The sequence below is a fragment of the Helicoverpa zea genome, chromosome 24 (genome assembly GCF_022581195.2).
Source record: "Helicoverpa zea isolate HzStark_Cry1AcR chromosome 24, ilHelZeax1.1, whole genome shotgun sequence".
Taxonomy (NCBI): domain Eukaryota; kingdom Metazoa; phylum Arthropoda; class Insecta; order Lepidoptera; family Noctuidae; genus Helicoverpa; species Helicoverpa zea.
Window position 1 is genome coordinate 1,797,798 of NC_061475.1, and position 27,914 is coordinate 1,825,711.

Consider the following 27,914-nt stretch of genomic DNA (forward strand, 5'->3'; position numbering starts at 1 on the left):
TTCGACCACTTTCACTACTGGGCAAATGGCTCAGGCTTTGTTAAGTGACTATCTATGGAGAACATTTGAACCGGTTTTTCTCGGGACCTCTGGGACCGATTTCAAAAATATTTGGATTCCGTGTTAAGATTGAAGTAAGGAATCTATTTTAACAATTTCCACTACTGGGCAAATGGCTTGGGCTTTATAAAGTGACTGTTCAAGTTTAACATTAGAACCGGTTTTTCTCGGGACCTCTGGGACCGATTTCCAAAATATTTAGACTTCGTGTTAACAGTGAAGTAAAGAACCTATTCTAACCATTTCCACTTCTGGAAAATGGCTTGGGCTTCATAAAGTGACTGTTCAAGTTTAACATTAGAACCGGTTTTTCTCGGGACCTCTGAGACCGATTTCCAAAATATTTGGATTTCGTGTTAACAGTGCAGTAAAGAACCTATTTCGACCACTTTCAGTACTGGGCAAATGGCTCAGGCTTTGTTAAGTGATTATCTATGGAGAACATTTGAACCGGTTTTTTTCGGGACCTCTGGGACCGATTTCAAAAATATTTGGATTTCGTGTTCAGAGTGCACTATGGAACCAGCTGGAACTACTCCCACTGCTGGGCAAACTTTGAGCCCAGACCCTGGCATTGTCCTTTCCATGAATTATGGGAACTGTCATGTTAATTGATAACAGGGTGTAGCTTATTAATGGTTGGTTAATATATGAGTTTACGTGACTACTGGTGGATCTCTAGTTGAACTTTAAACTATGAGGAGTAACGTGGGACATTCTTAAATAGGAATTTGATAGCTTTCCTTTAAAAGTAGGTAATATTTTTATGTCAAGCAATTAAGTACCTAAGCTTTGTGTTATTTCTAACAACTGTTCAGAAGTTGGTATTCTGAAAATCATATATAAAAATATCATTAAGTAAGAATGTAGGCACATATTCCGGATTTCCAACAAATACTGAGTAGAATTGTGTAGGAGTTTCGACTTAAGTCCTAATAATTATTTAAAATACTTAAGTATATTTGCAAGGCAATATAACTACTTCTAACTTTTCAGCATTAGCCTCGTATCACGAATTAGTTTTCAAATTAAAATTACACAAGAGTCCTTCAAGTAACTTTTTAATAGCATAATTTTAGCTAAATTAGCGCAGAACGGTCACATTCACAATAAAAACAATGTATCCTGCATTAATCATCGGAATTCATGGTCAATACTTGCCGTAGCTAAGAACGTTTCTATTCGAACATGTTTCGAACTTAGAATTTGTTCCATTCAAATATGGAACAGTCGATCACTAACGTTTGCAACTTAAAACAGATTGTAATATTATCTGTAATTGTTACCTAATTATTTGAACAAAATACCTATGATATGAGTTATTAAATATCTGTGAAATTAAAATGTTTGTGAGTATGCACCTACTTACATTAAACATGCAGTATAATTAGTAAATAAAGAATTCTTATTATAATTAATACACTTTCATGTTACTTACTTCCATTTCTAATTAGTGTGCACTTTCTAGCATTTTTATTTGAATGTGTAAAGCAGAACGAAAAATGGAAACTCACCTTTCCAATTGGAATCCAGACAGAATCGCAAAAAGTTTCTCGATTTTAAATAAATTAAATCGAACACCCACGGTTGCAGACGTAAACAACTAATCGTGAATCGAAGATGTAAAATTATTACAAAATCCAACAACAAACATGGGACGCGAACCCGTTTCCACGTAAAGAAATTCCTTTCAAATATTCACTGAGTCGATTAAAACTAGATATTTCACAACAAATCCTTCAAATTCTCGATTAATTTCTCAATTTTGATCGAAACTTACACTCACTCGATTATTGTTCTTTTTCAAATTTAGAAACGTTCACTTCGGCGTCACCGCGCATGCGCGTAACAAGCGTGCGTTCTTTCAACGACGCGGCGCGACTGTCTAAGCCAATCGGCGGGTTGCATTCTCCGAAGATCGAGTTATTACACAAACGAGTTTGAATGGTCGTCAGCTGTCGTAAATAAGCAACATTGAGTATACGTTCTTGTAGAACCGGCTAATACGATTGTTTCTTATTGTCTGCACAGTAAAACCAATCTTAACTTGTAAGCAATAAGCTTTACAAAAGCTTCGTGGCTGCATTTATTTTCTTGAAGTGTTGACGTGCGATTGCTGTAGGAAATTGACATTATAGCGAAGCACTTAAGATTTATATTTACTTAGCAGGTGACTGAATGAATGAGCGTTTTTATGGGAAATACTTTGAGTTTTATGTCTTAAGCTATAGTGGTTAAAATGGCTTGTTTATGAAAATGTTAAGTTGATCACCTTAGAAGAAATGCTGTGGCCTCGAGTGGTATGTGCAGTGCTTAGTTGAGTGGCCCGAAAGCCCGTGCAGAATCTTGATATTTTGTCATCGTACGTGACGTAACCACCTGCTGAACTTTTCTATTGTTTCCCAATTCGGGCCATAATAATTGTGAAATTATAACGACCTTTATTTATCATTTAATGTAACGCGAGGACTCGATGACTAGTGATTTATATGAAATTTAAATGAAATATTTATGTATTTAAAATTCTGCTCTAATATTTTATTTAAGCAACTAGCGACATCTGTATTGCACCAGGCGGTAAACGGGTCACGATACGATGCATCGTTTTCATTTTGGCATCGTATTTCTGCTATAATATTTTTAATACATTTTTTTTATAGCAAAAATATACTTTAAGTAATAATGATTGTTTGTTGAACTGAAAGTAAACAAAACACTTTAAAAAGTGAGACTAACGAGGTTTAACTACTCACCGCTAGATGGCGCTCATACAAGAAAAGCATTACATCGCATCGGCATTACTGCACAAGAACGTTGATATTTACCCAAACAAGCGAATCCAATCACTTTTCTAGCATTCCTTAGGTCTCAGACCAGTGAGTCACATCGCCTCGAATAGAAACTTAAATACTGTCACTCACGTACCAATACATAGCGACTTCCGTCAACAGACGTGACTTAACGAGCAATGAGGCGTCGATAATATAAGCTTAGCGACTAAATAACTTTGCAAATACTGTTAATTGCCTGTCTAATAGCTTCTTCCGTGGTTATGTAATGTGAAGATGTAAGCAGATATTTGTAATTACTGTTGAAGGAGAAATTCGCTGACAGTTTAATTATTTTTGTCTCAAGCGTAAATAATAAATCACGCTGTGTCTTTTTTGCGAAAGAAATGCTAAGATTCCTTCACGCAGTCATAACTTATAACTTTTCAATAACACATAACTTTGCTTCTCCGTAATCATTTAGATGCGAGAAATATTGGATGTATATTTTTATTACGACTTAAATTAAGATGACTGTATACCTACATAGGCTGATTTTACGTTGCCAACATAGTAAAAAGTACATCTTTGTACATTAATTGGTTAATAAATAATTTAAAGGGATAAAAAAAGATATATCAGCTGTGTCGCTCACAACAAACAAAGTAAATAGAATAAAAATGTGCGAAAATTAGAACACCCTATAAAAGTCAGTCATTACAAACAACTGAAATTCTCCCTTGAAAACTGACAGCTGTCAACTGATCAAAACATTCGATACTCCTAACTTTATCTCTGCTTTACACATGAAGTTGTAAATTATAAAAACTAAAAATGACTCCTGTGACTTAACCACTGGATGGATTAGGTTATTTTTTTTACAATAAATTCGCCGTAGAAAGTATATGCGATAGGATTTAATGTGATTGTGAACGACACACCCTGTATAATAATGAAGGAATGATTTCGTAATGGAACGAAATGAAAAACTACAGATACTCGTATTCATTTATTCTATCATACAAATACTATTCAAATGAAGTACCACAAACTACTCGTATCACATACACAATGTATTATTTACTATAATAACATTAATTTTAAACAATTTGGTCGTATTAATACATGAGGCCTAATATGAGATCATACATATTTGACAAGATAACTATAATTTAATTAATGTTTAAGTAAATAGTGATAAAATAAATGAATGAATAAACCAGACTCCTTGGAAAAACTATCCACTTCTCTCTCTCTAATTTTCTTGTAAATGTGATAAAACAATATGTATAAAGTCTCGTCAACTAACTTTGCTTCTCCGAAGTTAGCAATCTGATGCCTCGCGCATGCCCAGTACTGTTCTGTTCATACATTTTGACTAGCATGAAGACATTTGTAGCCAACTTCAGACAAGCAAAGCTTTTAGACACAAACAATAGATAGGGTTGGTAGGCATTTAGATGGTCCTTGTATAATATTAATATACCCATCTATCTATTAAATTACATTAATTAATGACGATGAATAGGTGTTTAACTTCGTTTATGACGAAGTTAATATCTATTACGAAGTAAAGATATGTTGGTAATTTCGAGAAAAAAATTAAGATTCAGCTTTCTCTTCTCTACGTAATAGCGCATATTCTTTAATTGAAATGTTTGTAGTAAATGCAGAATATATTTAATATTTATTTTCAAAGCAAGGTATAAGTGTTGCGTAAATAGAAAAGCATTAAGGAACTAAATACAAATTAAAACTAAATGTCTTTCTTTAAAATAATAACTTATAACAAGCTTATACACTCATTTACGATTATACTTTGTACTAAAACTACTTAAAATATAAATAAATATGTGAATAATACTCTTAATTGTAGGACAATCAACGTACAGACTAGATGCACACAATTTTATATAATAATTATTTATTCCTACATAAGTGTAAGAAACAAAACCAATATGTATAAATAAGAGATTTCGTAAATCATGTGTCCGAATAATAAATACTGATATTATAAGCCAAATAATTCAAATCTATGAGAAAATTAAGTAATAGATATTTTGGCTAAAGCGTTACTATCATATTTTAATAAATATAAATAATTTCTTCATTTTTGTTTCGGAATTTTTTTGAGATTGCAATTTTTGCTTTCACACACAATTAACATCGAGTTGAAAATATTTTAGTGAAGTAAATTTTAAAATACTTTCCCAGCTAACTATAAAAAGAAAATTACAAAGAATTTTCAAATAACGTATAATAAACGATAAATTAAATTAAAAAAGAAAACTGACAATACTAACTTAAAAACTCAAATAAAAGTAAGTAACTCAAAATATGTCTAAAATTAACTACTTGACCTCCTAGTTAACCCTTCTTTATTTTAAACAATAATAATGATTTCAATTGGATATTGAATTTTGTTAAAACATAGGAATATTGGTTGTACTATACAGATCTCAGACATATCGAGATAATGGTGGCTTAGAACGTATTGGTTCATTAAAAAAATACTTATTATATAACTTCAAATACCCAAACGTCACTTAACTTTAACTTCTACTTAAATTTCTGTCTCAGTAAGTAACGTAGCATACGTTTGAGCAGTATTTAAAATTAAGTGACGTTTCAGTATAGGGTCGGTAATTAACTTATTTGATCAATGCAAATGGCAGGAGCTGGATGCGAGAAGCCGAAAATCGATCTCAGTGGCGTGCATTTGGAGAGGCCTATGTCCAGCAGTGGACTGCGATAGGCTGATGATGATCAATAGCATCAGTCATACCCATTTAAAGTCTACACCCGGATCGGTGCGTGCAAAAGTTCAAAATAACATTGTTAAGAAAATTCCACTTAAAAATAATGCAGAAAATGCTTTGAAATTAAGAGAGCATACATTCAGTAAGTTTTTAGTTATAAAAATAACTAAGCACCACAAAATAAAACAAAATGAACTTTTAGCTTCATTCGCTTAGTGCCGTTAGCTTACAAGGTACAATAATTTATCGATATCGATATGTAGGTAATTATGTATACATTTTCATATTACACGACATGCATACAGTATACATATTATGTAGGAGCTATACATAGTTTAATATACTGAGGCCCAAGTTCTTCGACACCATAAACCTACATTCTTTAAAAGAGTTTCTTGCCGGCTCCTCTCCATGAGACCAACTTTTTGGAACCATACAACTAGTGTGACGTTTCATAAGAGCCTGCAAAGGCCTATTGGAAATAAAAACATTTGACTTCGACTTTGATAAAAGTCAGTTTTCATAAAACAACTATTGAATTTTCAATACAATTGTCAAGGTAAGAAAAAAATACGTTTATGTTGTCGATGAAACAGCTTAACAATACATATTACATTATAATTCCGATAGCCTCAAGTACCAATACGTTCAGAAACCACTAGAATGACCAACAGTGTCGCTACGAGCCTACATTATCAAACCTCACTACAATTTGTAACCTACAGTCTACAATACTGAGTACTCAGTGCGTGATTAAGTAATATATTGTCGATACGTAAATTGTAACTTGTCTTGTTCTGTTGTATAGTCGTATACAGTTTTTTTTTTCAAACTTATATAAGTGTAATTGTTTTTTTGTTGTAACTAAAACTTTAATTAACTCTTGTATGAAACGTGTAATATATGAAAATTTTGAGTAAAAGATAATGACATTTTCTCGCAAAATCTTCATTTTAATCCAATGATAGACTTATAACATTACAGTTTGACAGTACAATGTTATAAGTTTGTTCACTATAGATCTTTCCAGCTTTAATAAACGTTCAATAATTTTGCGGATTATTAAAAAAAAATCACTTAGCAGATTTTTCACACTCTTATATAATATTTAAACAAACCAATCACACTACAAAATCAATATACAACAAAAACTATTTCATCGACAAATCATTCACGTATCGACAACATTGTCCCCGCACTATGCACAGCCTTACATCAGTCTGGCACAGTCCAGCTGTCGTATATGTACTGCCAGTCGATATGCTTGAAGTACGGGTGTCGCTTTATCTCTTCGATGCCGTCCTTACCTGCCCCGAGGCGTTCTGATGGCTCGTATGTTAGGAGCTGAAAAAAATAAGTTAATGTTGAAAAAATATTAGAGAAAATAAAACTTGACAAGCCAATCGATGAACATATGTATATGTTATGTTAATTTGAAGTCGGTGAAAAGTTAGTGAATCATAACATAAATACATTTTTCTCTAACACTTTCTGAGTATTAACACTAAGCCTATAATCTATATATATATAAATGAATTGCTGTTCGTTAGTCTCGCTAAAACTCGAGAACGGCTGGGCCGATTGAGCTGATTTTAGTTTTAAAATGTTTGTCGTAGTCCAGGGTAGGTCTAAACGGTGAGCAAGTAAGGAAAAAAAAATGCGAGTAAGATTCCCGGGACGGGAGTGATTAGACAAAAACCAACTTACGGAATGCCGCAGAACCACAAAAGTAAAGTACTAGGACAGCATAATTCACCTTAGTAAAGTATACCAATAACGAAATTTCGATGCAACTGCTCACCATGTACCAGGGTAGCATAACTTATATGAGTATACCAATACCAAGTGTAGGTAGACGCTACTGCTCACCATGTACCAGAGCGGCAAAAATACACCGGGCGCGGGTAATACCGCGGGGAACGGCTAGTTTACATTAAAAATATAATACTCCAAACTGTAGTAAAAAGATAGTCAAAATTGGTTTCTCACAGATTGAAAAGCAAGTTTGTTAAAATGTCTCGCTGAAAGGCTGAACGGATTGAGATTGGAGATACCTTGGAGACGGAAATATGAATCTAATATTCACACGGGTCGCAAATAGATAGATACACGGGCGAAATCTAGATCATGTTATTACGAATAAAAAACACCAAAATAAAGTGTGCATAAATAATAACTGTTCTACACTGTCTTATAAAACAAAAAGATATCATGGCCCATGAGGGGATCGAACCCGCGACCTTCGCGTTATTAGCACGACGCTCTAACCAACTGAGCTAATGGGCCGATGTGCAATGTCTCGAAATACGGTAACAACTCCCTTGACTCTAGCTAGAGCGAATTTGAGTGAATTTGTTATTATTTTTAAAGACATCATGTTATTTATAGTGTCTTTATTTATTAAAAATAACGTGGCTATCTGATAAACGAGTTAGCTAGAAAGAAATATAGACACAATTGCACATTATTAAATAACCTGACCAATTGAACAAAATTATCGTTAATATCAATGTTGAAAATACATGTATAATAATTATAACATAGCAAATAAATTAAAAACAGCAAAAAGTCAACGTCACGCGGTATTCCCAGGCGGTCACCCATCCAAGTACTAACCGCGCCCGATGTTGCTTAACTTCGGTGATCGGACGAGAACCGGTGCTTTCAACGTGGTATGGACGTTGACGAATGTATAGTCGAAATACTAAAGCAATATCTTCCAAGTTTCTCAACAACTGACACTAGCTACTACATTAGATTATCTAGCTTGAGTTATTTTTCGAACATTTTGAAGTAAATTCTGTTTTAGGGACTATTTATATACAGCTCATGCCCTAAAAAAAACATATTGCTACTGTTGAGACGTAAACGCATTCGTCACTTTTTCGGGCCTAATAATTATGGTATACCCCTTCTTCTTCTTTCGTGTCGATGACATGTGATATATTGATTCTACACTAAGGGTGCTTACATAAAGAAACAGGTTTCCGGTACAGACAAATCTGTACAGATCAGTACCGATCGGTACAGTGTCCAGGTAGTCGGCACCCATAAGTTACAACCTGTTTCTTTATAAGTGACTGAATAGGATTATATTGAAATATTATACCTGCGCTGATCGGTACCTACCCGTACAGATTTGTCTGTACCGGAAACCTGTTTCTTTATGTAAGCACCCTTATGGTTTACCCCTTATAACTCATTTTATGACACAATACTGACTGAAGTCTGGTTGGAGATTGAATTGAAACATTAGCTTCAAATAAATTTTATAAAATTTCTGATTGAAAAACAACAGATGAATCGGTTAATTGTAATCAATCAACAGAGCTGAATAAATATATGCAGTCCCTTATAACATGCTCAACATGTATGCTAGCAACAAAAGAATAATTGTAATCAATCAACAGAGCTGAATAAATATATGCAGTCCCTTATAACATGCTCAACATGTATGCTAGCAAAAAAAGAATATATATTACTTGTAATTACCTGTGTAAGTAAAGACTGTGCTTCCATGGATAGTCCGTCCGGCAAGTGCAGTATGGTATGCGACGTGAACACCGTGCGGTGGTAGTATGACAACGGCTGTAAATGATAATACATTAATATTACTAATATTATAAATGGTATAGGATTTTTTTGTTAATTTGTTTGTACCATAAAGGCTCTACTCTACAGATTTGATTTTTTTTTCACTGTTGGGAAGCTGCATTATAACGTGGGAATGATGTAGGCTGTATGTATTTTATCCAGGCGCGGGAAATATTTCCCTCCCTTTTTATGATGATGTAGCGACTGTCTCTGTCACCTCCTCTACCCCTGGGCAACCCGATGGCCATGACATAAGATATAAGTAACTAGCTTTTGCCCGCGACTTCGTTCGCGTGGAATAGTGACTTCCGGCAGATTTGTGTGTAATGACACCATTACGCGATTAACGCCATCTATCTACGGAGCATAGGAACAGCTCGACATTTGACCAATAGATGGCACTGTATGTCCGTAATAAATTTTATTTTTTATTTTTATTTTTTGTAATAAAAACTATCCTATGTCCTTTCTCAAGTTTCAAACTATGTCTGTACCAAATTTCACACAAATCGGTTCAGTAGTTTAGGCGTGAAGAAAAGACAGACAGACAGACAGAAAGACAGACAGACAGACAGACAGAGTTACTTTCGCATTTATAATATTAGTTTGGATGAACAGTATATAATTTATACAAAAATAATAATGATGTAGAATTTGGTGGCGATATTTTGTTTGAACACGCAAATCTCAAGAGCTACTGGTCCAATTTGAAAAAAATATGTCAGTGTTAGATAGCCCATTTATCAAAGAAGGCTATAGGGTATGTTTTTATTGGGAACTTATAAGTGTAGCCACAAAATTATTTATTGGACACATGATTAAACTTCTAATTTTATAACTAAGCAACGGGGAAATGACATAGCCTCTAATAAACTAATTCGTCGTTTTTACAACGCCAACTAAATATTCAATAGAAAGCTTCAAGTAAAGATCATCAATTATTGTGACTTGTCCTTCTTATTTATAGATTGTCATCTAATTTACTAACTCGGCCTCGTTTTTAGTATATTGCCATTTATAACCGTCAATTAAAAAACATTGTATTCAAAATTGAAGTTAGTGACGAAAACGAATCGCTGCAAAACCGACTCCACGTAGTCTTGTCTGCCCTACCCCTAGAGTGCAATTCAAAACCGCGTAGGCGCGGAGGGGCGAGGCGGCCTGCGAGCTGAGGCGCAGGTAGTTTCAGCGCTCGCCGCCGCGGCTGAGGCGCAAGCCGAAGCTGCGGTGGTGAGCGTGAAAACCATCTGCGACGATAAGCTCGCATGGGACCGCCGGAGCCCCGCAGCGCCGGAGCCGTGACAGAAGCCATGCTTGCTGCACGTTGCTTGCTTACATTTTAAACGTACTGAGTTAAAAAATTAGAAGCTAATTAAATATATTTTATGATGTCATTTAATAGTATTTTAGAAGTTTACTGTTAGAATGCATGCTACAAATTTAGATGCTAAAAAATAACCATCATGCTGAGTTGTATTTAGAGTGGTTTACTTAGAAGATAACTAGTGGCTAAGATAGTATTATTTAGATGCTCGTTAATTGTGGTTGACTTAGTAATTTAGAAGGCAACATACATTTTTGGGGGCGAATAATGATATTAAAAAGAAGCCTGTTTAATTAGCACCCGTTTTTATTCAGATGCGCGAAGTAAAGAAGCTAGTAAGTAACAAAATTTCATTCTAATCGAAGACCGGGAAGTGGGTCAAATTGAGATTCCAAGATTTTCTTACACACATAGAAGTGAAGCTAATATAAGCGTGTTAATAGTAATAAGCTTACCACGCCACACAGCAGTTCGTACATGATGGCGCCGTAACTCCAGAAGTCACACACGTGGTCCAACTCCGCCGGGAAATATAGACACGGCGAGTGACTGCAATGTTACACATTTTGTTAGTAATTAACAATAGTTAACATTGTAAAGTTCATGGCAATTGAAAGTGTTTTTATAGGCCAGAGCACTGAGAAAAACCTATAAAAATAATGGTACCTTAGTAACTAGTTTTTTTTTTGTTAATTTCGTCTAACCTTTACTATAACATAAGATCCGATGAAAGATGACTCGAGATGTTAAATTGTTTTGCATTGTTGTGCCACAAAAAGTAACAGAATTGGGTCTTAAAATGGCAACACGAGGTGGGGTTATCCGAACAAACTTTTACAGACAGTACACATGTTTAAAGATTTATGGCCTTACCACAAAAACTTTTAAACGTCAGTTTAAGACTTGTCTACAAAAATGTCAAATTATGACGTTGACATATGGTTCATTTTGCAGCCACAATTTTTTTAGACAAGTGTAAAACAGATGTTTAAGTTTTTGTAGTAAGGCCAAAAAAGTCTTTTTTATGGTTTTTTAGTTCTTTAGTGGGCTGAAAATGAGCACTTTTTGAAGATAAAAAATACATTACACAAGGAAGAAGAATGGTGGAATGAACTTCCCAGTTATTTATTTATCTACTTAATGCTTCTTGCACATAATGTACAATGGCGGACTTAACGCTAGGTGATCTCTACCAGTTTATATCGAGTATGAGTGTTTATCAGACCATAAACAACTGCCTTGCCTTGCCCAGCAGGATGTTGGAAGGGTTTATATAAAGCGACTTACAGTTCAGGCGCTATGTACATGCGGCTGTGGCTGGTGTCGGACACGTGGCGCATGTCGGCGCCGCTGTAGTACGTGAAGTACGTCAGCGTCACCTGCCCTGCCGACCCCAGCAGGATGTTGGATGGGTTCAGGTCTCTGGGGAAAGATACAATAAGTTAAATAAGACTAAGAATACACGATGATATAAACGAATCATCTACCAAGCCTTTTTCCAGCTATGTCAGGGTTGGCTTCCTTTCTTTAGTATTTCTTGGACATCAATGACGGTTCGTGTTTCGGAGGGCAAGTTAAACTGTCGGACCCAGCCGTCATTAGAAAGAAGAAAGAAAGCCGATTGAAGACTCGGGAGTTGATGATGTAGATAAGTTTGACAGTTACATATAATATCTTTAAATAGGTTAAACTTAAAGGAAATATTCAATATCCTACTTTAAATAAGTTACCTGCATATAACGCCGCAGTTGTGCAGGCTCTCGACGGCGGTCAGTATTTCAGCTCCCCACTTGCATAATGCTGATGCCGGCAACACCTCCCGACCAACGGGTACCAGCTGCTAAACAAATAATTTAATATAGAAAAAAATATATATGATTGGCTGTTGTCGACCTTTTTTGAATAAATTTTATTTGCCCCTCTCAAAAACCGCATGATTTCTGAAGTCTAAACGACGCTTTCTCAGTAGCGTTTTTACGAGCAGTTTGTATGGGCGTATTTCTTGCCAATATTTTTTAGTTTACATCATCTTTTTACTGCTTGAAATGAATCATAATATTATTGTTGAATTTTTGAATGTACGGGTAGTCCATATAAGAATTATCCGTTTCTACTGCAGTACTAAGGTACCCTTGTAAAGAATTAAAACTAACTCACCCTTTTATACGTAGGAGTTTCACTCGCATTATCAACTTTCCTCTCAACCTTCTTCTCAGTAGCGACATCCCCACTCGTCTCACTCAACACTTTATCGACATTCAACAGTAACTTCTGGGAATTCAACACTAACTCGTTCACGGTCAAATTCTCATTCTTATCCGACTGTTCAACAGTCTCCAACACTATCTCAACATTGTCGTTTTGTTCAACATTTTTGTTCTTCGGTTCGGTGAATACATTCTCTAAGTTCACTTCTCTGGCCGGGGTAGCTGGTAGAGATTTTGAGTAATTCTTTATATAGTCGAATAGTTTTTTACCAGGTGCGTAAGAGAGGATGAGAAATATTAAATTGTTTGTTTCTATGTATGCGTGTAGTGGTACCATGTATGGTATGACGGTTGGTAGCACTGGTTGTCGGGTCTCGTTTGTACGTTGAAGGAAGAATTCGTCGAATTCTGTTAGGTTGTTCGGTATTTTTTGTATCACCTGAAAAAGATGTGTGTTTATAAATTAGTTTTAGTTCGTTTGACATTAAGACCATAAACTATAACTCCTTTTGCACAATATTGACTTATAAAAAATAGACTTTTATACAAGTACGAAAGTTGTCATTACGTTGAGATGTGTTGAAAATATTTTTTTTAGCAAAATACAGAAAGTCAAAACAAGAAAGTTCCTTGTTCCCAGAGCTTTGGAAATACCTAAACCTCAAATGATAGATTGCCGCGACTCATAGCCGGGACGACCCGAATAGATATCACAATAATTCTATGTATAGAGACTATTACATCATGATTACCATTTCATAGTTTCTAATCTATCTATAAGCCATAACACACCGTTCATTGACCCACACAACAGACATATTTTCATCTAATCTCTTGTTATCTATTTGACACAGTAAGCTTTAGCCAAATTCTTAGGATAAACATGGCTTATCAGTACTGTCAGTGTGACCTACTGACTTAGTGTGAAATGTTGCTAATATTAAGATACAATTTGTGGTAAATCCTAAAGCATAAACTGAAGAATGAAATGTCCGTAAGAAGGTTTTACTAAAACATATCTCAACAATATTTTGACCTTTTCTAAACATCAGTAAAAAAAAATCAAGAATTTCATTCTTGTGCACGCTCCCAGTTGACAGCGATGGGGATGAATTTTTTGACGCTTTTTAGTTGTTTGTTTTACTAGGATAGTTCTTGATATTTATTGTAAATATGTATTGTAAATATCTATGTAAATAAAAAGTAACTTGAAAAAAAAAGAATTTCATAATTAAAATTATAAAACATTTTTTTGTTTGTTCAGAAGGGTAAATAAAGGCTTCGAAACAAATGAACTGATTTGAAAAATTCTTTCACAGTTTCACAGGAAGCTGGACTATCCTGCACGTGTTTCTACGTACAAAAACAATAGATTTTTATGCCAAATATACAATATGTAACGTAATTAACGTACACCCTCAAACACCCCAATTAGAATATTATGTTATAATCATAATACATACACTGAATTTTTAATTTAACATGTATATGCATTGTTATTTACTAAATTAGTTAGACCAATTCTTGGAGAACTTTTTGGTCATACTACTACGCACGCAAATATCGCGCCGCGCGCCGCTCGACTCGACAGCGACACAGCGACAAACTACGGAAAAAGCCGACAATACACGAAGTCTTATTACTTTGAGTTACGGTCTATTTGAATTTGTTTTGACTGTACAGGGTTAATATGACAATAATTTCCGTAGTTTTAATTATTTTTGGGATTAAAATTTACCTATATTAAAAATGATATAAATCGATTCAGTAAACGATTCTGAACAAACTAATTTCAGGATGTGCGTTAATTAAGTTACATGACATGTTGTATATAGCTAGTGCGTCACGCTGGTTTTCAATTGAACCTGGGAGAAGTTCCCATTAGTTTCAAATGCCAATTACTGCCTATTAGTATCTTACCTTCATAGCATAGTAAGCCTGTTCAGTGCGATGCAGCACGAGCATGAGGCTGGACGCCAGGATGTCCAGCACGCGGTACAGTGACAACTCCTCGTAGGGACGCTTCAGCATTGCCGATGGGATGGAGCAGTGGATCGCTCGAGCATTGTCGTCGCGTTCTGGTAGTAACTGATGAAAGATAATGAAGTGGTAAACTATGAGGATGAAATACGTTTCTTATGCCGAATTAACCAGCTCTTAAAAAAAAAATTGGGTACACCATGCGATTTGGCTGAAAATTCACGTTAATTATGTTCAGGGACATGAGGGACAACTTAGGAGGAGTATGATAATGTGTACAGGGGGAGTACATAATAAAGTATAAAGAAATGACATTAAGGAGTATGTAACGGTAGTACAAAAGGAAGTACGTAAGGAAAAACTTATGGAAGCACATTAGCGAGTTTATAGGGGGAATACATAATAAGAACAAATAAGTGTGACGTCACAAGTAAATTACAACTATAATGTTAACTATGCTATGTGTGACTATAATGTTGTAGATATAATATGTCGTATACGTATACTCACGCTCTGTTCCGTATCACATAAATGATTCTTGTATATCTCTTCGGCGTACGAGAGGTATTTGTTCGTCTTCTCCTTTATCAACGCCCGACGTTGTGCATCTGTGTCACCTGAAGAAAATAAACATATTATGGCACTTTTACACATATTGCAATAATCAAAGGGTCCGGTTTTTTGACGAAAAAGGGTGAAACGAAAGTTTGTTATCTCTACTTTGGCACCAAACGTGAGGATCAATTCAGATAACGGTCATACAATTAAGGTGACTAGTAACTTATAAATTACCTAATCCTATAATACAGAGCTGTTTATTTGCCAAAGAAACACTAGATACCATTGATTGGTTCTATTTTATTTTATAGGGAGGTCACAGCAAGCAAATGACCTAATGACTCTTAACCATTCATTTTAAGGTCAATGACAAATTAATATTTAAATAGGAGTGTTTAATTTTTATTGTATGACTACGTTCCGAATGTAGTTTTGCTGTCTGTTATTATTTACATCGAATCAGTGTCGGATTTCCGACACATCGAGTTATGAGAGTGAGGGAATGGAGAATACGAATGTGTCTGTGCAAATGCTTGGACACTATAATATGTCCGGCGCACTTAGCTGATCTCTTTAGAGCGCGGGCACACGATGCGTTGCGGCGGCGGTGCGGCGCCGGAGCGGTGTCGCTGCGTCGTCTTACATAGAAACATCCACGGCATGTCACACGATGCGCTCCGGCGCCGCACCGGACTTGCAACCACCAACACGAGGCGGGGAGGGGTGAATGCGTTGCGACGTCGGGGCGGCACCGCTCAGTTGTTTTGCGTCACGAGGAAGGACAACAGACTGTCCAACGCTACGGCGCCGCTGCGACATAACAACGTTACGGCGCCGCACCGCTCGTGTGCCCACTGACACGGTGAAATCTTTGCGGTGCGGCGCCGCAACGCATCGTGTGCCCCCGCTCTTATAGGAGAACAGCCGCCGTTGCCGATAATCGGCTAGGTGGCTATTATTATTTACATGAACATATAAGTTATGAATCCGAACATTGTAATTTCTAAGAAACCCCATTTATCAATTTCTATGAATTATTGCATCACTGTGTAAACTCATGCAAACACTTATACACAAGTTTCAGACACAAACATATTTATTCTGTTAACATACCATGTACCTATCTGATCAATTTGTACACCACAAATTGATCAGATAGGTACAGTTTATAATTTTACTTTTTATCATTTGTTTAGTTGATAACATAAACACAAGAAACCCTTTACAGACGCACTATCATCAAATTAATAAATTTTATCAATTTTTGTGTAACACCATTTTATTTGCACAGATTGGGAGGAAGATAAGATTCAATCGGAACACATGAACGAACTTTGGATATCGCTGTGTCGATTGTGTTACTTAATTAGTACAATACTAAAAATTAATGGCATCCTTAAAGGTTTATAAGATATTTTGAAAGTACAATATAATTTTTGTTCAGCATTATTTCTATTTATACCTCACCTGAATTGGATCCTTATGTTTTAAAGCTATATACTGTGAGCGAATTGAAGAGTTTGTCAGTCTTTAGGCATCAGAAAGGGGACCTCTCATTTCAAAAGTAGTCAATATTTTTGCAGAGAATACTAACCACACGCATCCAACGTTTCATACGCCCTCAAATAGTGAATCAGATGTAAGAAATCCATGTTTCCCACCAATTTTATCAAATTATATTTTTCTCTCTACTAAATTTTACTTTGTCTCTATTAAATAATCGTACATTACATTATATTTGTCTCGTAATAAACAAACAAGAACAAAACTTTTTTAAACAAACTTTGAACTGTCACTTTCACTTAAGCTTTTTACAAAAGTTTTCTTAAAAATACCTAAAAAATCACTAGAATTCTGAATTTTACAGAAATATTTTATTGATTACTTATATTTTTGTTTTGTTTCTAATATAATAATGAAAATATGTCTAATAAGCGTGGTATGCGGGCAATCGTGAGCGCGGTACTGTCGATAAGCGGTCACTAGAGCTTATCTAGTTCTTAGTAGCTCACTGTAATCTCCCTTGTTTTCAAGCCAAACTGATAACAACTAGCTTTGCCCTGCGGTTGCATATGCAGCATGAATTGCATACTTTATGTTTGTCTACCCAGATATTCTGCCCTGAAAATTTGGCTAGCACTTCTTCGTCTTCTTCTTTCTCCTGCCCTGTTCCCAATTTTACTTGGGGTCGGCGCAATATGTAATTTTCTTCTATTTTCCCCTGTCACTCGTCATACTGACACTCACTCCCTTCCTATTCATATCATCTTTCAGGCAATCCATCCATCTTTTCTTAGGTCTTCATATTCCTCTCCATCCCTCTACATTCATACTTAGCACACACTTTGTTGCATGCGTATCATCCCTCCTCATTACATGCCCATACCACGACAATCTTCTACTTCTCATCTTTTCTGTAACTGGTGCTACTTTCAGACTTCCTCTGAAAATTTGGCTAGCACAAAATATACAAAAAAGCCTTTTGGGAAAGTTTAGGATTGTAAATTCCACTTGTGCGACATTAGGATTAGGACGCATTTTTTTACCCGAACGAACTTTAAGTCTTACGTTTTAGAAAAGCTGATTGCAAAAAAATGTATACCGACGAAGTATTCATTGATAGAAATACTAAGAAAATTGCGGAAACATGAGATAGGTATTTCAAACTAGATATAATTATTTGAAAAAAAAGCGATAAATAAATTTGAAAGATGGAGTGAATGAGAAAAGAATGAACGATAGTGCTGTGAGGACATTAAAAAACTTCAAATAAGTTTTATCGTAGCCAAATTCTAACTGAACCGGCGATTATAACATCAACCTCATTATTTTGTTTGATAAGAGATCCAATTAAAATTTACAATACCGCACCACTAGTATACCTATTAAACTCAAACAATTACAGACTTAAACAAAATAAATTTCTGTTACTTACTTTGTACTCCAATTAACATCTTCTCGATACCAGATTTGTAGCATTCAAAAGCTCTCTGATAATCACCCATATCTTCGCACCTTGCCGCCAAATTTAACATATAACCAGCCTCAAACACATAACTATCTTCTGTCTTAGTTTTACACTCATTCGACAAAGATAATACACTTTTACTGTATAACGACACTCGCGAACTACTCCGTCTCGAGTCCACTTCACAACTCGAAGAACACACGTTAGAATTCAAAGACACGGTATCCGAATCAACCTTCTTACGCATAGTGTGGTAATCATCAAATTTAGACGTCGATGGCGCGTCGAAATTAATTAAGTCTGGCAACACTGATTTTGTTTTGACACTAGGCTTTTTATCCACTGTCAATTTATTTAGTTCATCGTATAAATCACTGTCGATGCTTTCTATTGAGTTGATGGATTCGAAACTGTCGGCTAAGGAGAGTTTTTTGGGTGAATGTCGGATTTCGACGTCGGCTGCCTCGTAGATGGGTATTTGTGAGATGAAGTCGGTTTCGTCCCGACTTGTGAGTGAAGCGTGGGACGATTCTGTGGCGGCCCGAGCTGAAAGTGTAGTGACTATTATAGTTCGGCCATTCAGAGAATGCGTTCCTGACACGTCGCGATTGAACTGACGACGTAACTACATTCATTGATTATTGATATAATAATGTTGTTTTAATGCTCCTCAATTGTTAAAACGGTAAACAACCAGCAAAAATATTTTTATCGTAACTGCAACGCCATTGCAAAGTTACGTCGTCAGTTCAATCGCGACGTGTCAGGAACGCATTCTCTGAATGGCCGAACTATAGTGACTTTATGACTAAAATTGTAATTATTAATTACCTTATTTAATTTCAACAGGTAATGAAGTTTTAGGAACCAGGAAAACTAATGAACAGCTTTATATTTAGGTTTAATCTATGTATGATGATTACGCAAACGATTAAGCTAATGCAAGCATTTTAATGATTGAATGCATTACTTAATTTGGTTGAACGAGTCATTCGTTTATTTTAATAAGTCATTAAACAGAAATGTATAAATTTTAAAGTAGTTATGGGAATATTGATTAAGAATTCTTTTGAAACTTTTAGGTGGATGGTTTAATTGCTTGGATTAATTCATTACAAAATAGCAATTTACAGTAACAGCCTCGAACTTTCTAGAAATTTAATAAAATTATCATGCAAAAGCATTGACGACTGATTCAATTCAGAATATGTAATGTTTATGATGATGAAATGTTAATGAGTTGTAACGTCAAGTGTTTAATGAATAAAGCCTCGAATTCAAGGTAAACTTTTGTTTATAAACAAAGATGCATAAAGATTACGTTGCTGAGATGCAGATAATAATGCCCTTTGTATGGTTGAGTGGCAGTTGTCAAGATCTGACCCTAAAAAATTATGTTGATCAACTGTTGCTATAATAATATTACGTTATGTTTACCATGAATACGAGTCTTTATATTTTGCCAATTAACAATATATAAAGTTGCAATTGCAATATCTTATTAGCTTATACCCGTACCAGTGCCGAATGAAGAATGATGGTTAGTCCTAAAGAAATGATGAAAGCATAAGAAAAGCAAAAAAACCCTAAAAATATGGTGCTGGTAAAATAACCGACCCAGGAAATGCTTGCAGATTATTTTTGTCCAGATTATGTATTTACACCAATATTACAAAACTGAAGAGTTTGTATATTCGTTTGATTATTTCCTTGATCGCGCTAAGCTCATAAATGGTCCCATAGGACCTTGGCCTAATCGGAGTTCGGACCGATAACAAAAAAATCTTTTAGTGTCAGATATTTCTTGAGGAGTGCTGTAAGCTAAGGCTAAGGAAGGCTAAGGGAAGTAGTTTCCACAGAACAAGGATGAAACTGCGAGAAACAGCTACTTTAGTATATAAACTCACCAGTATGCGTCGGAGTGGATGTATCATCATCATCGGTCTGGTACTCAAGCGGCGGGGTCTCCTCAATGGGCAGGTGCAGCGACGATCTGATCGCGTTGATCACGCCGCCGGCTCGGGGCTCGGGCTCAGGATAGCCTGTCTGCAAGTCACGGGGTCAAGTTAGATATATGGGTCATTTTAGAAACTCTTGACTAACTCTCAGTGACTCCCTTATGAAGAGATTACCATTAGCTATAAAACGGCCAAAAAAACACTTTTGTTGTATAGGAGCCCCCATTATTTGGAGTGAAATCATCAAATGACCCCTTTACGCCTTACTGAGTAAGGCATACAATGTTCCTACTGAGTACTAACTTGCGCGGGCAATCCCGCATCCGGTAGGAACCCTTTAAAGTACACCCACATATGTATACAAGAGCGGTTACCCTACAAATGAAATCGTAAAGGTAATGAGATACTGTAGATATAAATAAATAACTCTGCAGGCTGTAACACGATACTTAACCGGCTCCACACTTCTAAGGTCAGAGTATAAGAGAACCGAGTATGCGAGGTAGCCTTGAACTAAAGTTGGGGCTTGAACTGCAGTTATTTTCAGAGAAATATTTTAGTTACGGTATACTCCAGTTTCACATAAACATTGTTTGGTAGAGAACAAAACAATGCTGGCATAACACAATAATAATTGACCTTCCAAGCTTTGAAGGTAAATATAATTAAAATTGTACCGTAGCATATTCCATGTCCTAATTATAATTACTTAAAACTCGGAAATTCAATTGACGTGCCTTTCCTAAGGGGTTAATAATTTGAATTACACTATTTTTCTTTTCATGTATGTAATAGGGAAACAGCAAAATGTTCTGCTAAAACATTTTACAGTAGAACATTACGTAAGTAAAAACTTAAAACAGTTCAAATAGCCAAAATAAACATATTAAAGCTTTTAAGGTACAAAACCAACATGAATAATTCTTTCAAATACGAAAATTTCACCATACTATATTTTTTCTAGGTATGGGAAGTTATTTCCCCCTCCGCCCCCCCAAATGCTGGTAAAACCTCGGGTAAATTGCTAGTATGTAATAAAGATGCGACTATTTATCTACTATACATACTATTACTATTACATACCTGTAAAAAGTTGACAAAGTCAGTACTGGTAAAAAGCAGGCGATGTTCAGCAATAAACTCCAGTAAAGACTTAATCGTCTTAGCTCGTTCCGTGATCACCTGGAACACGATGGCAGCATATTACTTCTCTGATGTCCGTTACTAGGCTATTACAATTGATGTACTAGTAAATCAATTGCAAGAAGTTATCAAATCGGAACGATCGGATATTACGACTTCAAACTAGCCTTCACATTAATAACATTAGTAGGAATGTATCCCCTTAGATTGAATTACACACAAGTCTAGCTTATGTTTCTAGCTTGAATTGTTACACACTTCTCATTTCATTGCTACATACTAATTTATAATTTTCAGTCACAGCCTCCATTTTTTGGGGCAGTTTTACATAAAACTGAAAAATAAATAGGTAGCAAAAACTGGTTTTAAACATGCAGCTCCAGCAAAAACTGGTTAATCTTTGTTTAATACGTAATAAACAGTATCATTATTGAAAAAAAAACTTTTTCCCATACCTCCTGCTGAAATCTTTTAAAGAAGCTATACCGGGGCAGTGAGGGGAAGGTACCCCTCAAGTGTAACCCTGCATGGAGAGACCTCATACTCTTATGCAGCCTCTGGACATCGCTGTACCTCTTCCACACTGACACCATCGTCAGAGCCTCGGGAGACTGTATTGGGAATAGCTGGAATTTATAATGAAATTAAAATTTAGAATAATTTGATATTCGTTTTAAACTTCAGTTAATATAAAACTGGATGGAAGATGTGGTGATAAACTGCAAATAACTTTTATGAGCCCTCATTACGAAATTACAAATATACCATAGTGGGTACTGTGCAGCATGCAAACAACACAAATTCACTTGTGATGTCACACTCATTCCTCCTGTTTATGTACTTCCCCTGTAAAATCTCTAATGTACTAACCTCATGGACACTCCTATATACTTCTTTATGAAAGTTCATGTATCTACCTCCTCATGTACTCGCCCTAGTCCCTATATAGTAGTGTAGTATCCTTATATACTTTGTTACTCTCCCTCCCTTATGAACTCTCTTATTTACAACATTATGCAACCATGCGTTTATTTTTATTTGATTAAAACCGCAATGTCTGTGGTTGTATTGACTCTTTTGCTCAAGGATGAATCATTGTATTGCTACAATAATAAGTGACAGTAAGCAGCCTATGTAAAAGATAACAAACAAGACTAAAGTAAATAGTAGGAACAATAATAATAAGTTTAACAATGAGAAACAGAATATTGAATATGTGTAAGAGTTATTTATTAATATGTTTCTTGTTGTTATATTGTTGCCACAGGTTATTGTAGATTATATAAAGCTACCGGTTTAACATCGGTTTCATCTGTGTCCTGAAGGAACTTCTTCCCATACCTGGACAAAATATAGTGGGCCCTATAGCGTACTAACAAAAAAGTTTTGTCTTTATATTAGTAACTCTATTATTCATACAATGTAACAATTGTGATTCGGGACTTTACCCTATATGCAGCCATGCCCAAAGTATAACAGTAGTTATTTCAGGAAATAGTTTCATTATTAATTATTTTTGGAACTTCCTTTATTACTTCTACTTTCCTTAATACATATTAATATATATAGAATTCGTTTGATTTTTAAGTAGTAGAGAGTTGAGAAGTTTTTACATGACATAAATAATTACTGAACCATTAATGTATGAATTTAAATTAAATGAAAGGATATCATCTAATATTGTGCAATTTATGAATCATCAGCTACTAAATGTTAACTTGTGTTTGTTTACTTTAAACTCAATGAAATATATCTCATCATAAGTAATGTGATTCTCCATACACATAATATCTGACTACATGACCATTCACTATATATCAAGTTTGTCCTAGTTAATCAATGTTTCAAAAGTAAAAGGAAAAAGTAAATGTTAACCAGCTTTTTAATTAGCCAAAACCCCAGATAAAAACAAGTCTAGAATTTCAAACAGAGAGTAAAATACCCGTGATATATACCGAAATATTTACCACTGAAGTAATCTTGTAAATAGTGAATCCATTCTTGTGTTTTGCGGTTTCGTCAACCGAAAACCGGCGAACCCACTTGTCTTTTGCCGACATTGTGAACCAAATCAACCAGTTATATTTACTTCTACACTATCACATCACTGTTCAACACAAACACCAAACATATTCGATGAATAAATCATAATTTGACACTGAAATTATGTGAAATCAACTTGATATATTCACAAAACTGACTGTAAATCTGGAAACTAGTACATGTACACAAAAAGTTGCATTTTTGCAGTCGCGTTCAAGTTTCAACCTTTGACAGTTCTTCATATCTGTCATTGGAGCTTTTTATCTCGTTTGTTCTTTTGAGTTAACGATAGCTGTGTCTCTTTCGTAATGCACTTCATGTCCATTGCGTTCAGATTGATGTTTTTTTCTCATGTTTTCATTTTAGTTTCACGCCAGCTGCGAAAAGCTGAAAATTGAAGACCTTTTCAGGTCACTGCGTCTTGTTAACTGAAAATAGGTGTGCATGAAAACCGAATATACTCGACGTACCTATTTATTTATCTTATTGTGGACTTATTTTGGGATTTATCGCATTTATTGCAGGCTGAAATTTATTTTATATTTTCACGTACTTTCATTTTCCCATTTTCTCATACTGGGTACTGGCTCGTATCTTATTTATCTACGTATTTCTTATGCAATTCAAAAAGTGATAATAGGGTAAACACACCAGTGGCTAGCTGTGAACTTTTAAAATGCTTTAAAACTCATTTGATTAATTAGATTAGTCGTTGCCATGGTCGTTGCTACAAACTATTTAATTTAATTCTGTTTATTTACTACGTGAGATGCAGGAACAATATAAATATTACATACAAAAATGAAATATGTTCAAGTTTAACGACATTTAAAAATTATCAATTCGTAGTTCTACATGAAAGCAATAGATGTCGCAATAACTGCTTGTTTAGAGTTCATTCCGCAGCCTAGATGGCGTTAGTGTACACCAACTTTAATAAGGTACGATTATTTTGAAATGCTTAGTTGTATTGTAGTATCTTTCTTATTTTACGGAAGCTTATTAATACTTTGAATCATTTCGAATGCAAAATATGAGGATTAACGGAGTCTAACATAAGAAAAACAAAAATAAAGGTGATAGTACAACGTGAAGGCGATAGGTCAAGCTTGCAGCTTCATTACTTATCCCCACTCTGACTCACTTACCTGAATGGCGCGCGGCGAGAGGTTGTGCCAACTCGTGTTTTGTTCGTTCCGTGTCGTGTTTCTCGCGTCCTCGAGTACTTTGCAATAATACTTTTCCTTTGAGACATGAATGAAGTTAGTGCTACGTAAATAAGCAAACCTCAACAACTATTGCACCAGAACCCTGCCCAAAAAATGTGTTATCAATAACGTGTGATTTTGTACTTTGTGTAGTGTTTGAAAAAAGTTAAGTAAACAACCGGATATCAACAAGATGGGTTCAAAAATCGAGTACGTGGATTCATCACATTTATACGCGACCAACTATGTCCGCAATTCGAAAGCTATCGGTGTGCTTTGGGCTATATTCACCATCTGCTACGCGATTATAAGCGTTGTGGCTTTTGTGACCCCCGAGTGGATTGGTGATTTAGAGACTGAGTACCCGAGAAAGTTCGGGTTGTGGCAGATATGCAGAGCGGACGAGGCTCTGGAGGACTGTAAAGGAAGACTTGATGATTTCCTATCAATAAATGGGCTCGTGTTCAAAATTGCGACTGTGTTAGTGGGCATAGCGGTCGCGCTGGCCCTGTTTACGATCTGTGCTATGTTGTTGTTCTTCTTTTGTCAATCGACCACGGTGTTTCATATCTGTGGTTGGCTGCAGCTGTTATCTGGTGAGTTCTAATGACAAAACACATTAAACCAACTAATTAATAATCAACTTCTTAGTCATAAATACTAACATCTAAATTTCTAACACCAATATTTACGTAACAAAGAAGGATGACATTTGAATATTCTTCAAAAGTTGCACTATGAGGAAACTGGGCAAGTAGCACATGACATGCATAACCAAATCTCATGTTATTGACTTTAAAATCGATCATAAAATGTCCTGAGTGAAAGTTTTGCATACAAGCAAGTTCGATTGACCTTGCTTCGAGTTGATCGTTAAACGAGTCTGGTAGACGTAGGTGATATACTACAGTATGTGTAGCAGGTGTACTTATCCCGAGACATCCGGTAAGGGACAGGTGCTAGATTCCAGCAAACTCCGTATTCTGGAGTCAGACGCTAACGGCAAAAATGAAAGGCGTTTAAAATGCCAAAGTTGACGTGACTAACGAGTGAGGACATTGGACAATGGATTTATAGTTTCTGTTTAGTTTTGAAATTTGAATAAAATACCATGTGGTCAGGTTGCGTGGTATTTTAGCCATGTCCTAGAAGCGATACACGATGTAAATTGCAAGGGCTTTCTACGATAATTAATTATACGTAAATTCCTACAACACCTGCAAGCAAGAAAACCCCATAAAAGCTAAGAACCTCCTAAAAGTAGGTCACAAATTATGTCTTAGAAAGAGAAAAAAATCGTTACATCGAATATGTAAGGATATTATTTTAAACAAATAATCACAATTTTAAAAGAAAATTCCTAAACCACGTTATTTAAACGTGTGGAAATTCTCAGAATGCGTTACCATATCAGGTATCTCCGAATAAGCAAACACTACACAGGCTTCAAGTAAAGCTTACAAGTTGCTTACATTTAAATTTTAATCCAATATAAGTGCGACTTGCCTTGAAATCTTTAAAAACAACGCATACGTAAATGAAAATAACATTGCAGAACTTGTAAATCAATAATCTCAGATGTTTGAAACTTCTTGAGTCAACTTTTGAATATCAATTTTTGTGTTTAGAAGGTGCATCAAACTTATTGCTTAAAGATTAAACAGGTTTGGCACTCCTTATGAAATCAGCGGTGTGTGCGATTTTATCACCTGCACCTTATGAGAAAAAGGCGCGCCAAAGTTGCTAGTATCGAAATTCCTATGCTAAAAGAGATCCAAAACTATAGTAGGTAATTGACAGCCAGATAAGTGGTTTAACAGTCAAGTTCCCATTTACCTAAACATTTATACCTCAAAAGAAAACGAGATTCGTGCCATACAGACCCAAATTAAATTGAGTGATTTGTTCAACTGCAATTTCAATTACCATAGAGCGTTCACTAGAACAAATCAAATTAGACAGGGCCAATCTATCCAAAACCGTATGAGTAATAACCGAGTGCGGACATTGAAACCGGTAAAACGCCATTGTCATGCAACAAAAATTTCGCTTCAAAATGAAGCGGCAACATACTGGTAAAGATGGTTAACGATGTTCGCTGAGCAATAGGACAGGTTTCTACGTAACCTTATTCCATATTTATGAAGTGGTACTGACATAACTGTGTTAAAAATCTATTTTGTTGCCAATAATTCAATCAGAACTGTATCTGAAAGCAATTTATTTCATTTGCAATATCGAAAATATTGCTAGACCGGGTTCTTTATACTGTAACTTGACAAGAGTTGGATTTTTTTGTATAAAGTTTACGCAGACATGAGGTATTGTAAGCACCCATTGATGCGAACGACCGGTGTTAACATAATATGGCACAATGCGAGCGAAGCCCCATGTGACCTCATCAGGTCTCGAGTTGCCAGCTCACCTCTCATGAACCGCTACGTGACCGGGAAAAAAGTTTTACAGAATATGTGAGGAGCGGCGGACTACATTTTCTGCTATGTGTTAATTAGAAGCCAAATCGCAACACGATCTCGTATTAAATTAGTCGATTAAGCCAAACGTTTGGTGAGAAACTTTAGTTAAATACCTAAGATATTATAGGGGCCTTAATTTAAGCTTAATAGCTACAAAAGTAATGGATACACTGGCATTAACTTTAAATTAGTCTACAATTGTTAAACCAACCGTATCTAACACAGTAATGGAAGTATATGAAAAAGTATCGCAACATGCAAGTTCACCTTTCCAAGAAAGACTTCAATTATTCTGATCCAGATATTAACGATTACTTCGTCATTGGCTACAATACTAAATTGCGTAAGTATAATAATAACCATAAAGGTACAAATAAAACAGTACGCACGTACAGCGAATTTGCCGCTCAGTACAATTTGGTATCATAAAAAGTAAAAGTCGAATGCAATTGTCTGTGATATAATGATGACGGACATTAAAGTTCCGCGCCATATAATACGAATGATGTTAGAAGACTAGCTCTTTAGAGTTTAATATTAGCTGGTTATTTCATGGGGTTTTTATTCAATTACTTAACAATTAATGAATATCGAGTACCTACTTTCTGTTTAATAATTTTTACGGGAAGGTAATTGGTGCAACTACCTCATTATACTTCCTATATAACAACCTGTCAAAAAAAGTTAGTTTCGTAAAAAAGTGTTTTTTTTTTTGTAATTAATACACCATGATATTCAAAAAAAGCAAATGGATGGAAAGAATTAGATTAGATACTTAGTAATTTTCATACCGTAAATATTACGTGAAAAGGTTTTGCTTCGATTCGCCTTCAAATTGAGAAACCGTTTTCACTTTGTCCCATATCG

General features: G+C 35.4%; 2 protein-coding genes and 2 non-coding genes across 7 annotated transcripts in view; 1 reads left to right on the forward strand and 3 right to left on the reverse strand.

Annotated features, from left to right (window-relative positions):
• Positions 1-3,824: 3,824 nt before the first annotated feature.
• LOC124642361 (ribosomal protein S6 kinase delta-1) lies at positions 3,825-23,574 on the reverse strand. 4 transcript variants are annotated; one of them, XM_047180755.1, is made up of 13 exons: positions 23,287-23,574; positions 21,775-21,945; positions 21,260-21,358; positions 20,126-20,264; positions 18,186-18,764; positions 15,203-15,309; positions 14,633-14,800; positions 12,663-13,151; positions 12,236-12,345; positions 11,793-11,927; positions 10,961-11,054; positions 9,080-9,175; positions 3,825-6,931 (listed from the first exon to the last, which is right to left on the reverse strand). In XM_047180755.1, the coding sequence occupies exons 1-13, from the start codon at positions 23,377-23,379 to the stop codon at positions 6,803-6,805; spliced, it is 2,409 nt and encodes an 802-aa protein (XP_047036711.1). In that variant the 5' UTR covers positions 23,380-23,574; the 3' UTR covers positions 3,825-6,802. The 4 variants fall into 4 exon arrangements, with proteins under 4 accessions (XP_047036711.1, XP_047036712.1, XP_047036714.1 ...); XM_047180756.1 differs by having other exon boundaries at positions 12,236-12,342; positions 23,287-23,573; XM_047180758.1 differs by lacking the exon at positions 18,186-18,764 and having other exon boundaries at positions 12,236-12,342; positions 23,287-23,572.
• Positions 7,800-7,873, reverse strand: Trnai-aau. Its single transcript has one exon. It is a non-coding gene; the product is annotated as a tRNA-Ile (tRNA).
• LOC124642504 lies at positions 8,155-8,273 on the reverse strand. Its single transcript, XR_006985780.1, has one exon. It is a non-coding gene; the product is annotated as a 5S ribosomal RNA (ribosomal RNA).
• A 915-nt stretch (positions 23,575-24,489) lies between the features above and the next one.
• The window catches only part of LOC124642351 (LHFPL tetraspan subfamily member 3 protein), a 41,728-nt gene continuing 38,303 nt past the window's right edge, over positions 24,490-27,914 (forward strand). Inside the window, exon 1 of the mRNA XM_047180748.1 lies at positions 24,490-25,166. Coding sequence (XP_047036704.1) covers positions 24,764-25,166 — 403 coding nt within the window. The 5' untranslated portion in view covers positions 24,490-24,763. The remainder of the gene's footprint in view (positions 25,167-27,914) is intronic.

What these genes read in the sequence shown, in the direction of transcription:
- LOC124642361 (XM_047180755.1), bottom strand. Translation starts at nt 23,379, where the DNA reads ATGTCGGCAAAAGACAAGTGGGTTCGCCGGTTTTCGGTTGACGAAACC. An exon ending in ATCCACTCCGACGCATACTG is followed by an intron (nt 18,765 to 20,125) that starts GTGAGTTTATAT and finishes CTACACTTTCAG; the next exon opens with CTCGGGCCGCCACAGAATCG. An exon ending in AAACTCCTACGTATAAAAGG is followed by an intron (nt 12,346 to 12,662) that starts GTGAGTTAGTTT and finishes TTATTTGTTTAG; the next exon opens with CAGCTGGTACCCGTTGGTCG.